Raw genomic sequence first — 15,502 nt, 5'->3', positions numbered from 1 at the left:
CAGGAAGCAGCCCGTGACAGCTGACTAACACCCAGGTACCTAATTTACTGCTAGGTAACAGGGGCATAGGGTGAAAGCAACTCTGCCCATGGTTTCTCGCCGGCACCTGGGATCGAACCCAGGACCACAAGCCAAGTGTGCTGTCCGCTCAGCTGACCGGCTCTCCTCCGACGGTGGAGACGTTTATCACAAGGATCCCAGGAAAATGTTGAGTGGATGACACGAGGCTAGTTGTGTGTGAGGAACGCTCGCCCCCTTGTATCCTGTGACGCTCCTTTCTTGGCTGACCGCTGTCGCCTTGACTGGATCTGTTCACTATTACCTGGCTTTCACCCCCTGCTTGTAAGATCCATTTAGCGATATCTAGGCGAGTGGCCTCTCCAGATAACAAGTCAGGCCCCAACAACCACCCACGTCATGCCACTCTATCCTCCTTTCCTTTCCTGGTAAAGTTTAGGTACATTATGAGAATATCTTCGAGAACATGAGAGTGGATAAAGTAATTGCAAGGCTCCAGGTACGTTATACCTACAGATCTGAAGGGTCTAATGACTGGACATTCAATAAAGTAGTGTATGACCCAGTTCCTGCTCATAGTTTACACCTGGAGTGCTCTGGGGGTGATGGATTCGTCACTTGCCGCCCCTGCCACATGTAACGGCAACCTAACGTGATCATGGCAAGTACTATTTCTCACCGTTTGGTGGACGTGTTATGCTGCACATATACATAGGAATCACATCCTAATGTTTTCCGTTTTTTTTTTTTTTTTTTTTTTTTTGTTATGTTAACCCTCAATGTTTTGAGAATATAGTTTTATCAACAGACATTGGGTATTTGGGTCTAGTTTAATTTAGACTATCTCGTGCTAATTTGGCTGTTATGTTTGTGCCATCGAGTTATATTTGTGGGAGATGGTGGCCACAGTGTGACCTCAGCCCCTTGGCTGTGCGTCACTGCTGGTGGGCCTTATCTCGAGGGCCTGTGGCGGCGTCACCTCGCCCTGGTTCCAGCACTCAGTCAGGAAGGCTTTTATCTTCCCTGTGGAGGTCGGCCTCTCCGCCTACAGCAACTCCCAGTGTTCGTTTAGGTACAAGGGCAGGTAGAGTAATGCAGGTGTTTACTGTACACAGTATGGTATACTAAGGGTTCATTGATTGATTGATTGATTGATAAAGATTAAGCCACCCAAAAGGTGGCACGGGCATGAATAGCCCGTAAGTGGTGGCCCTTTTGAGCCATTACCAGTATCAAGAGCTGATACTGGAGATCTGTGGAGGTGCGACTACACCCTGCGTGACGGGAGATGTCTCCCGTAAGGGTTCATTAACTGAGACTGTTACAAGGGGGTAGTAAGTTATAGTTAAGGTGAATCATAACTATTAAGCTTTCCATTTGTTTTTGCAAGCAGTACAAAATTTCTATGCCATGCCTCAGAGATTGTTATCACTGAAATTAATGCTTTAATTAGTATCAAGAAGCTGACACCTAATCCTATCACAGACGCACTAAGCCTTGTAATTGAAGTCTGGAGCTCTCAAAACGGTGTACTAATATTACGATTGACTTAAGAATGTATAATCTCTAGCAAGTCACACACTAAGGGCATTTCTCTGCACCGTAGCACATCACCCCTTCCAAGCTACTATCCCACCTCCCCAGCCAAGAACATTAAGGATCACACCACTTGAAGTACGATGCCTTGAGGGAGACAGCTGCTTCCTGTCGTATACCTCTACTACATTATGGCCAACAGTTGTCTTAACTGACGGTCACCTGTACACACACGTGTTTATCTTCACGTCTGTTGGTGAGGACATGCAAAACTGCGCCTCACACACCAGTAGATGTGAGTGGTCACCAGTGTGCTCAAGAGGGATGCATCGTCGACATCAATAAAGTGTGAAATACACAAACACACGAGCTAAAATAAGCAGAGCGGAGCAAGCTCTCTGGCTGCGCGCGTTCTCCGTCCTTGCTCTTCCTCCTCCTCCTGCTGCTGCTCGTTATCAGGCAACGTTTATAAAATACTCTCGCATGTACGTCTCTTAACACGCACTGTCTGCGACAACATTACCGCTCTTGCACGCAAGCACACTGCCTGTGCCTCCCTCTCTCTCCCACACACACACATAGTAGACAAAGCAGCACTGCTCATAGCTAGCAACAGGAGAACGAGGGGTTATTGAAGGAAACTAAACAAGTCCATGAATCACAGACGTAAGAAAAGATGTTTTCAGTGTAAGAACTATCAGTGAGTGTTAAAGGTTTGACGTAAAAGTCGTTGAAGCTAATTCGACTTCAGAGTTTTCAATGTAAATATAATCAAAATGTGATAAATGAGTCATTTCATTAATCTAAGACTATTCGAAAGGTGGGCTGGGAGCCTGGTTCGACCCTGCAAGTATATCTAGGCGAGTACACACACTCACAGCCCTCTGAAGTCATTGCCCAAAGGGCCTATTTCTTTGTCTCCTATTTCATCAGGCGAAAGAAAATACCCACGTGGGCACTTTCGCCTGATGCTTCTGTTCAGCTAGCAATAAATAGGTACTTGGAAGTTAAACAGCTGCTACGAGTTGCATCCTGCATGTGCTTACCTAAGAGTGTCTACGGGTGAGTGAGATCTAGCTCTGTATGCCCCGCCTACCACCCCTGTTGTACCCGTTGCTCTACAACTTACCTAATCTGACGTTCAAATTCTTTGTCGAATCTGGTCTTAAAGTTGTGGATGGAGGTGGCTTCCACAACTACTACTTTCAGTACATTCCACTTGTTCACTAACCGTATAGGGTACGAGTATTTCCTAACATTCCTTCGGCTCATTTGTCTTTCCACTTTCCGCCTGTGTCATCTTGTCCTATTTTCTCTCATTTTGAAGAGGGGGTATCCTTGTCCACCTTATTCATTTCCCTCGGCATTTTGTATATTGTGATCATATCCCATCTGTTCCTTCTATCCTCTAAGGTCGTAAGATTGAGTTCCATTAGCCTATTCTCGTAGCTTAACCCTCATAGGTCTGGCACCACTTCTTACAAATCTTAATAACAAACAAAAACAGTACATAACAAACCAAAAGTTTAAAAGCTCGATATATGAATTCCCAGAAATGTTCACAACATAAAAGGTACAGCTGGTAGCAGCATGAGAGAGGACACACTCAAGTGTGTGAGGGAGAGAGGAGGCACTCGAGTCAAGTGGACCCGACCACGGCACTGGCACCACACAACATGTCCACCATGCTGAAGGAAGCCACCGAAAACTAATGAGGATTGATTGATTGATTGATAAACAACTTCTCAAGCGACGTAACAATGAAGGAACTGTCGTCGAACCTGCACGGACCTAAGCTTCGACTTACAGTCTCGGCTCCATTACCAGGCAAGACAAGTCAAACGTGGAGGAAGGCTAGTTTAGCCATTTATTATGGACCCCATACCCATCCCGTGGGCGGTGGTGGATCCCCATACCTATCCCGTGGGCGGTGGTGGACCCCCGTACCCATCCCGTGGGCGGTGGTGGACCCCCATACCCATCCTGTGGGTGGTGGTGGACCCCCATACCCATCCCCTGGGCGGTGGTGGACCCCCATACCTATCCCGTGGGCGGTGGTGGACCCCCATACCCATCCCGTGGGCGGTGGTGGACCCCCATACCCATCCCGTGGGCGGTGATGCAAAGGGCTATAGAGGCATATAATGGGTTCAGGAAATGATCCCCACAGTTCATTTAGCTAGGCAAGTATCCAGTCTTCACAAGTCTAGTTAAAAAAGATGTGCACACACATATGTGTAATATATATATTATATAATCATTTTTATATGAAGTGGTTCAAGAAGGGTTCCACAACCATCTCTATACAAGGTAATTTACACCAATGGTTCGTCAATTACATTGATACTAATCCAACTGCACTCCCAACCAACTGGACGGCAGTCGTGTGTATTCCTTATTTACAGCAAGCAAGCTGGGGGAGATATTGCCGTTTTTGCAACAGGATAGCAGCACTGATCCCTAGAGGCTGGAATATTTGTAGTCCTTCCGTATGCTTTGACCAGAAGTGGGATTCGCTTGTCCGCCTGTCTTCACACTTACTGCAATACCATTTTGACGATATAAATAAATCCTGGCCGAGTGGGACTGGCCCCTGTCTGCGGTGGCCCCCACTGGCGGCACCCAGCGCGGCCACCATCACTACACCTTGGGTGAAGGGAGCAGGAGGCCGGACATGTCAAATGTACAGATCTATTGCTACACCCACACGTTACTAATCCCACAGTGTGTGTGTAGAGGAGACCAGCACTTGGCCTGGGACCTGCATAGAGGCCACAGGACACACGACTCCTGAGAATCGTAAGGTGATCTATCGCTGGCGTCCCTAAGCTCTCAGTAAATATACTGTGCAAGGCGCCGTCTTTTCCAGACACCAGACAGGGATGTTTGTCAATTATGGCAGTGTAGCCTTGCAGAAAACAGTTGCATAAACTTCATTCCACAAGTGCAGCTGGAGGTGGCTGCAGGTGGTGTGGCAGCAGCCCTGTCTGCTCAACCCATCCTCGAGTCTTGCTCGTCCTGTACCCCACGGCTGCCGTACTGTGCACTGAGCATTGGTATATCGCCCTACCCCAGCACACAAGCACCTCGTGTCGGGTGTCTACAGATATATCTGGCAAGATCTCAAGATTTTGTGCCGTTAATCCAGACATTTTACGTTGTTGCTAAATGCTAACTAATGCTAATTGCTGCTGACGCCTGTAAGCACCATGCTTGTCCTAGCCGAGCTGCAGAGCGGTGGTCCAACATTAAAAGTAATCTTGGGCAGTAATCAAACCCGCTGTTTTCTCTATACATATTAATATAACCATGTATATCAATGTGGTGTGTAGAGTTAAGCTTAGTATAACCGAAGTGCATGGACCAGGCTGGAGAGAGGAAGACCTCCCAGTACCCACTCCAGGTACACACTATAATCTTCACCAGTGTAGGCACCATAGACGCCATAACAACCCTCCAGACTGCAGTACACCGCACTTGTCAGTACACCATACAAACCACGACGTCAATGAACAACAAAGGCAGCTCCGCTGTTGTGGAAATATAACGAAGACACTGAATGGTTGACGAGGACCATTTTTTTCTTTCCAAGTGTGTCCTTTGTGGTCCCCCGTCACACTGAATGTACGTGTCTTGTGGTCCCTCGTCACACTGAATGTACGTGTCTTGTGGTCCCCTTCACTCTGAAATGTACCACCATGTAGCGGAGGTCACCATCAGCGTGCACCGTCAGCTCAGCATCAGGATAGCGTGATAATGACACCCTGATGGGCCAGACAGGTTCGCAATGAAGTAGTGGGGAAGAGACCTGCACCCTTGCAGCTCCGAAGCTTTATCATGGACGCACCAATATCCTCACTTCCTTGCATTCACCCAACACCTTGCCAACGTGGGCTCTATCCCTCTCGTAACTATCCACCCCACTCGTATGTTCCACTCCTTGCCCCTCCCATAAGCTCTCTCCTGCTCGTAAACAACCTTTCCCTTGACACCAACGGTACGCAAAGATATATTGCTTTTATCTGATGGACTACGTCCCGAATTAGGGCATGTTGGCCATTGAGGCTTGCAGCCGGCAGCATTACGAGTGGTCCATTCTTGGAACACAGGTTACTACTCCCTCCCTCTACACGCGCGCACGCGCGCGCACACATACACATCTGTGTGCTGTGTGTGTTTAGGCAGTGATGTGGTGGAGACTGACTCCATACACAGTTTCAAGTGTAGATATGATAGAGCCCAATAGGCTCAGGAACCTGTACACCTGTTGATTGACAGTTGAGAGGCGGGACCAAAGAGCCAGAGCTCAACTCCCGGAAGCACAAATAAGGTGAGTACCTGCACCTACCACCTACTCACCCTCCCCCCCCCCACCACAGCGGGACCACAAGACATGGTCATACAGGCGAGACCAGAGGGACAGCCGTAACCAAAGAAACCTGAATGAAGTAACAAGTGATAGGGGCCATCCCCCTTTGTCTTGTACACCACCCAAGCCTACCCGCTTCCCCCACCAGCACCCCTTCCCCTTCTCCCCCTCACCTGATCACTACGCACGCCTAACCCCACACCATGTATCTTTTTTTTTTTTTTTTTTTTTGGGGGGGGGGGAGGGGAGTAAAGAGGAAGGAGAGGCATAGGTGAAGGGAAGTATAGAAGTGGGAAATACAGTGAGAGGTATGAAAGCAGGCGGGCTGTCCTCCTTGCTGACACGATGTGTGGGTGTTGGCAGCTAAGCTAAGCTGGCTCCCTCTTGTTAGGGAGCTGTGAGTGTGTGAGGTTCTTCACATGTGTTTCCAAACCATTTCTCAACACCCTGGGTGAGTCATCTCCCACACTCACCACCACTATCCCCATATCTCCCCCCCCCCCCACCGGGCCGCGGGGACACTAAAAAAAGCCCCGAAATCATCTCAAGATAACCTCAAGGTAGGTTGTGCCCACTGGGTACATGGCATGTAGGAGGCATGTCACAGTAACGTCATAATGTTAATGCTGGTAGAGGTTATGGATCCTCGTAGATCACAGCCGTCCACCAACTGTGAGATCAAGTGAAGGAGCAGATGTGCTGGCTGCCCAGGGGCGCCGAGGGACCCACACCGCACTCAATACTTCACGCCAGAGACCTCTATCAGGAGGCTTCACCAGCCAACAGCTTCCTGTCACCAGGTAACTGACTGACAGGTGGACAGAAGAACAAGCCGGTGAACCTGTACGATGGTGGAGGAGGCAGCAGCTGACAATCCCAGTCATTATGGAGGGGTTAGGTAGGTGGCAGAGGGAGAGAATCTATCTTGAGGGTATCTTGAGATGATTTCGGGGCTTTAGTGTCCCCGCGGCCCGGTCTTCGACCAGGCCTCCACCCCCAGGAAGCAGCCCGTGACAGCTGACTAACACCCAGGTACCTATTTTACTGCTAGGTAACAAGGGCATAGGGTGAAAAACTCTGCCCATTGTTTCTCGCCGGCGCCTGGCATCGAACCGAGGACCACAGGATCACAAGGCCAGCGTGCTGTCCGCTCGGCCGACCGGCTCCCCAGAAGACCGGGAGAGAATCAGTACTGGCGAGAATCCCTCTTGGAATACAGTAGACGGGGAGGTAATACAAGGCCATACAACACTATACAAAATACATATGCCACGAGAGATGTGTTCGGGAGTCACTATTATACGACCAGCAGCTGGTAAGACGACTGAATCCTCTTCCCTAATTCCATGCATTAGGGTAAAATAGGGGCACACTATAGGGGTGGTGGACTACAGCACCCCCACCTACACGTATTTACCTATCAGTAGTTACTTATCACTGACTTCGGGGAAGTGGGGTCTAGCTCCTGATGCCCCGTCTACTAGCCTTACTGGACCTGTTGTACTATAATTATTCTGACGTCCAAACTCCTTATCGAATGCATGTGCGCGGTTGAGTGGACAGCGGTTGAAGGGTCCTAGTTCTAATTAATAGCCCGGGTTCGCTTCCCGGCGGAGGAGGAAACAAATGGGTAGTTTCTTTCACCCTGATGCCTCTGTTTACCTAGCAGTAAATAGGTACCTGGAATTTAGACAGCTGCTACGCACTACTCCACGGGGGATGTGTGTGCGAGCGCGTATGTTAGAGATAAATATATGTAGTGGATATAATGGAGGAAAAATAGATTGGTTAGAAAGGCGGGGTCCAAGAGCTGATAGCTGGATTCTGCACACACACACACACACACACACACACACACACACACACACACACACACACACACACACACACACACACACACACACACACACACACACACACACACACACAAATAGTAAAGACACAGGCGCGTGAGTGCATGTGCCTAACACCCCTATAATCTGCCTCAATTTTCACGTAATAGATGACATAGGGGAAGGAGGAGGGTCTGTTAAAGCTTCGGCGCCCTGCCATACGACGGTCGTCTAACGCAAGCAGTTGTCCAACCTTCTACTTCTTGTCAACGTTGTTGTCAAGTAAGTAATTATCAAAAGAAGGCACCAAGCCGGGAAGGCTATCTTGAGGTTATCTTGAGATGATTTCGGGGCTTTTTAGTGTCCCCGCGGCCCGGTCCTCGACCAGGCCTCCACCCCCAGGAAGCAGCCCGTGACAGCTGACTAACACCCAGGTACCTATTTTACAGCTAGATAACAATGTATGTACACCATCAAATGTGCGGGATAATCAGAGGTCGCTAAATATCACCAAGGATGCCAATACGAGAACAGAAACGCATAAGGCGAACGATATCAAAAATGTTGTTGTCAAAACTGTCTATATCCACAATTTTCTGACATTAGGAATTTTAGATCAACTTAATTTTCCGGGTAAATCATTCCATGAAAGCTGGCGATGATAACATGTCTTAGCCTGCTGGTTCAGCACTGATAAGTGTTGGGTGTACTGTGTCCTCAAGTCAGAAGACCTTACCCTCAACACAATAACGTAGCCGTCACATCTGCAAGAAAAATGCAATCACCTAGTTTTATGATTTATAGTACATCATATTTTGTCTGTTGAGCACTCTGACGTCAAAATGGGGTGTATTATGTGGAAGAGAAGGTTGTGGTGTTATGTCTCGCTTCATGCAGGTCGGCGTTCAATCCCCGACCGTCCAAGTGGTTGGGCACCATCCCTTCCCAATTTCTTATCCTGACCCGTAGATCTCTCTGATTCTGGCCAGTTGGTGGCCTTCATCACGTAGTGTTGGTGTGGTGGGCTCCACACTGACGCCTGGGGCTCCACACTGACGCCTGGGGCTCCACACTGACGCCTGGTGCTCCACACTGACGCCTGGTGCTCCACACTGACGCCTGGTGCTCCACACTGACGCCTGGGGCTCCACACTGACGCCTGGTGCTCCACACTGACGCCTGGTGCTCCACACTGACGCCTGGGGCTCCACACTGACGCCTGGGGCTCCACACTGACGCCTGGGGCTCCACACTGACGCCTGGGGCTCCACACTGACGCCTGGGGCTCCACACTGACGCCTGGGGCTCCACACTGACGCCTGGGGCTCCACACTGACGCCTGGGGCTCCACACTGACGCCTGGGGCTCCACACTGACGCCTGGGGCTCCACACTGACGCCTGGGGCTCCACACTGACGCCTGGGGCTCCACACTGACGCCTGGGGCTCCACACTGACGCCTGGGGCTCCACACTGACGCCTGGGGCTCCACACTGACGCCTGGGGCTCCACACTGACGCCTGGGGCTCCACACTGACGCCTGGGGCTCCACACTGACGCCTGGGCCTCCACACTGACGCCTGGGGCTCCACACTGACGCCTGGTGCTCCACACTGACGCCTGGGGCTCGTCTTCAGCCTCCTCTTCTCCCTGTAACTCTCCCCTTGTGTTGCTGGCGCAGTATTTCATCTCAAGTCATTTCATCAGTTACCCCCGCGTGTTGCTTAACATGGAAATTGGAGCATCTTAAGGAAAAATAAGTGTTGGAGGCTTTCTGGTAGACGAGGATCATGTAGTTCGTCCTCTCCAGGGGCCAGATTCACGAAGCAGTTACGCAAGTACTTACGAACGTGTACATCTTTCCTCGATCTTTGACGGCTTTCGTTACATTTATTTAACAGTTTAGAACAATGAAAACTTCCCAAATCAACTGTTGCTATTGTTATAAACAGCCTCCTGGTGTTTCGGAGGTCATTACCCGTTTAATAATTGTAAACAAAGCCGCCAATGATTTAGAAAAAGATGTACAGGTTCGTAAGTGTTTGCGTAACTGCCCCCCCCCCAGGTACGGCCCCAGGGGTCGTACTGGCCCCTTCGCTCCCCGGCACGACCTTGTGTCACCATGAAGCCAGCACGACCGTCAGACAAGACGTCCCACTAATGCACCCTACATTAACGCTCCGTTGCCAAAAAGACTCTTGATTTAGGTGTTAAAGTAGCTTCCTCTTGATTGAGGGTTTTAAGGACTTTATAGGGTGTACCTGATAGTGTCACAGGGCCATATTTGTCTATATTCATCGTGTTTATAAGTATGACGCTGTCTTATAGCTGCTGCTTCGCAGTTCTTCACTCTTTGTGTGAGATAATATATTATATATATGTATGGATGGAAAGAGGAAGGGATTGAGTAAAAGAGATGTACAACGAACCTCTTTACTTTACACAAGGGTAATGTCAACCATAACCCCCCCCCCCAACTGCTCTTCTAACCAGAGGGCCTCTGCAGCCCTTCATGTGTCCCGTGTGATGTGTGGGCTGCCTCACCACCCCACCACCTCCACCCATATAGCCTGGCAACCATTCACTAAATCGTCTTCCTCTACACACCATCTCTCCCATATCATCCTCTTAACCCTCCCACGCATTTAGCGATGGTTGTCACTCCACCCATCCTGCCCCGTGTGTGAGAGCCTGTACAAGTACACCTGTGCTGTTAAGAGTTCAAGAAAATAAAAGCATGCGATAAAAGGCACAAGAGAGACAAAGAGGGGGAGTGGTGGCGGCCTATCAATCATTTCGGTGTCGTACTTCAGGATATATTTTAGTGATGCTTTGATGATGTGTAGAAATAACATGTTCTTTGATGGAGCTTTGTTGTCTGTGCATTTCTCAGGCGCCTTGGAAGATATATTGCTGTCTTACCTATATATTGAGATCTTTGGGGCCAACAGTCCCGTCTATATGTGGGCATAGACGATATTTGTTGCCTGATCATACATAAACTATAAGGTTACCAAAAGCTTCATATATTTATAGGAAAGGTGGGAGTGACAACGAGTGCATCTATCATCCGGTAACTTCACAAAGGTTATTAAACAACAGTTACGAAATCACACTTGTTCTAAATCGACCGAGTGAGCACACCTAATTCAATACGTCGCTGGACATAGCTAAAGTCTGCCCACTACGTTACAAGTTTGGCATTTTTCAGGGACACGATATATACGACTCGGCCACAGTAAAAAATAATATGCATGCGAGTGTTGATTGCCTGACCTTCCTAATAACCTGTTCACACCTACATTACTCCACGCGACTCCACCCATCATCCACACATGCCTGTAAACAACTCCACACCCAAAGCGTGGTTGGTATGTTTCAGGAGGCGGGGGAAGAGACCCATACTTCTCTTCCCTGTAATTGTGTAACTAGCGTCAAAAGATTGTTATTTGCTTAGCTAAACGAACTAGAGGGTTCAGTTCCTGAACCGATTATGTGCCTCCGTAATCCTTTACACCACCCCCCACGGGATGGGTATGGGGTGCATAATAAAGAAACTGAATTGCCGAGGCTACAGATCCACCCATAGGTGAGGGCTCCTATGGGAGGCGGGACAGAAAGACCACGGATAGAATAGGCAGCGAAGATTTAGCAAAAGGTGAACCCCCATTAGGGTAGGATATGAGGCACTAACGAAACGAGACATCCAGAGAAGGGAAGGGGGTCGAGAGTTGTTGTTGTTCCTCCTGGTGTAAAAATAGTGATGATAAGTTATCCTTCAAGTAACGGGTGGTGGTCGTCAGGGCAGTGTGCTGTGAATCAACACCAGCCAGTCTGCGGATCACAACACTGGCCTGGGACCTCCCTTCAATACTCTCTCTTGTTCGTGTTGGTGGTGGTGGTCTTCCTCTCCCCCTGGCTCCCACTACACCCATCCTTGTCTCCCCCTACTACTACTACCTCACCCCGTCTCCTCCACCACCACCCAATCCTTCTCTCCCTTACTACTACCCCCATCCTCGTCTCCTCTAATACTACCAACATAAAATCATATCAGATGTCACCCCCTAACTCCACTTAACTGGGTGATACCTGGTTGATGGGGTTCTGGGAGTTCTTCTACTCCCCAAGCCCGGCCCGAGGCCAGGCTTGACTTGTGAGAGTTTGGTCAACCAGGCTGTTGCTTGGAGCGGCCCGCAGGCCCACTCCAAGCAACATTATGAAGCACTTGATTATGCAGTAACCATAGGTAGCATGCCCATGCACTCTGCACCAGGCCCTGATCCCTGGAGCTCCGTATTCATCAACAACTGCAAAAAAACAACTATCGCAGGCGCTAAACATTTTTTCCAGCCGGACCTTAGATACCGGCGTTATCCCTGACATAGTAAAAACAGCAGATATAGCACCACTTTATAAAGGAAGGAATTAAGTCAGAAACAAAAAACTATAGACCGAACTAACATCACACATCATAAAAATGTCAGGCCGTGGGGACGTTGATGCTCAGAACGAACGCATAGTAACCGGACAGTAAGGTAATCATCATATCTGTCGCCTCGTTCCTTCCTTCGATACTAGGACAGGTACCGGGGCCAGCTGAGGTCAGCCGAAGACCTCACTGTCTATGGGATCGTCAGCAGCCTGGGGGACCGCACAGCCTGGAAATGTTCCGTTCCGTCACGCTTCACCCCCTCCGTCCCTCACGTCCCCTCCTGTCATCTCCCAGTGGTGATGTCGGGTTAGGTACGAGCGACGCACCAGAACACCCCGTCAACACGACACGGATCATCATACATGTATCCCTGTAATATATACCACGTGTGAAGGACACACTTCTGGGCGTGGCCTCCATCAGCCGGGGTTGGGCGTGGTAACTGGTAGCAAGTGACATGTTCCTTGCCCGCCCTGGCCAGCATCCGCCCACTTCCACCACCCCGTAGACGGCGAGGGGGGGGGGGGACGCCAGGAACAATGGGCACTTCAGCCTTCACCAGATAAGACTCAAGGCAGTCCTCCCTCGGGGGATGAAGCTACTCTCACTACGCCCCGTCACGACGCACACAGGCCTATCTCCTCTCTAGGCCTCCACATTTCTCATTCTGTGCCCGCCGCCTCCACTGTCGCGGTGCAGGTAAGGCAGAGGCGCACTACCATGTGTGTAGGGTGTACGTGTACCACACACCCGCTACCACCACACCACCTCTCGCCTCAGCCACACCCACGCCAGAGGAACTATCAGGACGCAACAGTCACAAGTTACAGGAACCAACCACACGGCCGGATACAGACAGTGGGTGTGGGGGGGGGGGCGCCAACCCCCCCCCCCTGTTTATGAATGAAAACGGTCTACACACGACTCACAACTAATGACGTTCCAACAATTCTCGAACAGTGCTTCACTGACGACCTCTGTTTGCATCGCATATCTACAAATACTTCACCACACGCACAAATACAAATAATCGCCAACCTAACATACACAGGGCCTAATTAAACAATAAACTGTAAATATATATAGAGGGAGTGAGAGAGAGAGAGAGAGAGCAAGGTTTCTTAAGGATCTAGGTTCCAGGCTCATTGACACTACAAGAGACCCTAGAACGGCAAGTTCTATCTTTCAGCGCCTCAGTGTGGCGATCCAGAGGGGAAATGCCCGCTGCGACCTCGGTTCCTGCCCGGCGTCGGAGGAGTTCGAAGAAATCTACAGCCTCTAGGAAACAAACTTCCCCTTCCTCAACTTCTTTGAGGATATATTATATAATATTATATATGCGAACAAGCTTGAATGGTCCCCCAGCCAATATGCAACTGAAAACTCCACACCCCAGAAGGATTCGAACCCAAACAGCCAGGAGCACTATGCACTATTGTTTAATTAGGCCCTGGGTAGGTTAGGTTTTATTGGCGATTATTTGTATGTGTTGTGCGTGTGGTGAAGTATTTGTAGAGATGCGATACAAACAGAGGTCGCCAGTGAAGCACTGTTCGAGAAATGTTGGAACGTCATCAGTTGTGAGTCGTGTGTAGACTGTTTTCATTCATAAACGAGGAGTTTGGCGAAACAAAGCTGTTTTAATACACAGTACGTTCAAAATGGATGAACGTCTCTCTTGATGGGTGGAGGTGAACACTGGTGCATGGATGGAGATGGGCAACAGTAGTGAGTGAGTGAGTGAGTGAGTGAGTGAGTGGGGTGAGCGCTGGGGTTCAACACAACGTACTAACTACTGTACCACTACCCCATGGGACACGTGCACGCTTCTGACAGATAGTCAAGGGCTCACACCACCACACACACACCCGTTGACAGCGAACGTGACGCACGAATGGTGAGTGTGGGGGAGGTTGGGGAGAGTGTGGGGGAGGTTGGGAAGAGTGTGGGGGAGGTTGGGGAGAGTGTGGGGGAGGCTGGGGTCAGTGTACCTCCCAGCATGTTGTTATTTTACTGTGCAACTTTGGGACCGAGGGAGGCAGGTGGGCGTGTGACGAGGGAGGAAGGTGGGTGTTGTGGGGGGAGACACAGGGGGGGGGGGAAGGGGGGGGACTAAGAGGGTGACACCATCTCCACGCTACACACTCCATAATAAACAGCTTCCTTGCCCTAGTTGCTGGCCGTGTCCCAGCATGGGAGGACACGCATCATCTGCGGCACCTAAGTTTGGCCCCGGGAGACTGGTTGATTGATCAACAACTTCTCTCGAGCTGCAACAATGACGGCATAAACATATAAATAACCTAATCCGGTCGTCTCTGCATTATATATACCATATTATATATATATATATCCTTAGGGTTATGCGGCTCTCCAGAGCAGGTAGAGTGAAACCGGAGGGGATAGAGCTGTGATCCAACAAGACACATGGGTAAACAGTAGGATGATGGTACTCTTAGTCTGTCGCCTATCCTTTGGTCAGAAGAGGGGGATCTCCCATCACCTCACCTACCACCCCCACTCCTTATCACCAAAGGAATGGTTTTGTACCAAATTTGGGTTACCTTACCTTGAAGTTACCTTGAGGTGCTTCCGGGGCTTAGCGTCCCCGCGGCCCGGTCGTCGACCAGGCCTCCTGGTTGCTGGACTGGTCAACCAGGCTCTTGGACGCGGCTGCTCGCAGCCTGACGTACGAATCACAGCCTGGTTGATCAAGTACGGGAGTTACTGGTCCCAAAGACTCCTCCACCGCTCGTGGTGATAATATTAGTCAAGACTGAAGGTGAAAGTAGTAATGGGAAAATGATATATACATACCATCATATATACATCAGGCATCATGTATACACAGTCACAGGCTGCCTGTCCCCCCGACAAGTCTTATTAGGCTACTTACTGTCGAGCTTGGCGACGACGTCGTCAATAACACACTGTTTGGTGTAGGAGTCTTCTATGGTGGGGTCGTAGTCCGTGGCGAAGTAACTCTGGAACATACAAACCCCACTGTTAACACCACGCTGTAAACATCCCTAAAATGTCTGGGCATGAATGCTGTGACGTCGTGAAGGCAGGGGGGTGGGGGAGAGGGAAGGGGGGGAGAGAGGGAAGGGGGGGAGAGAGGGAAGGGGGGGAGCGAGGGGGGAAGGGGGGGAGAGAGGGGGGAAGGGGGGGAGAGAGAGGGAAGGGGGGAGGGAAGGGGCAGCAGCAACAGACATCAGAGCTTGCCCAACTACCCCCTGGGAGCCCGCCCCCGCCCCCCCCCCCTACACCATCGCCCCCCCCCCTACACCATCGCCCATGGAGACACCATTCC

At 50.1% G+C, this 15,502-nt stretch overlaps 2 protein-coding genes across 2 annotated transcripts in view; one reads left to right on the top strand and one right to left on the bottom strand.

Annotated features, from left to right (window-relative positions):
* Ras64B (ras-like protein 2) overlaps positions 1-15,502 on the bottom strand; it is a 53,719-nt gene that overhangs the window by 7,538 nt on the left and 30,679 nt on the right. The window contains exon 2 of the mRNA XM_045750910.2: positions 15,086-15,173. Within this exon, the coding sequence (XP_045606866.1) occupies positions 15,086-15,173 (88 nt within the window). The remainder of the gene's footprint in view (positions 1-15,085; positions 15,174-15,502) is intronic.
* The window catches only part of ubl (Ubiquitin-like protein 5), a 50,071-nt gene continuing 48,572 nt past the window's right edge, over positions 14,004-15,502 (top strand). The window contains exon 1 of the transcript XR_011222713.1: positions 14,004-14,086. The gene's annotated coding sequence lies outside the window, so the exon portion shown is untranslated. The remainder of the gene's footprint in view (positions 14,087-15,502) is intronic.

Source organism: Procambarus clarkii, chromosome 52 (assembly GCF_040958095.1).
Source record: "Procambarus clarkii isolate CNS0578487 chromosome 52, FALCON_Pclarkii_2.0, whole genome shotgun sequence".
In the NCBI taxonomy this organism is placed as follows: Eukaryota; Metazoa; Arthropoda; class Malacostraca; order Decapoda; family Cambaridae; genus Procambarus; species Procambarus clarkii.
Note: the sequence above shows the minus strand (reverse complement) of the source record. Positions and strands in the feature narration are given on the sequence as shown.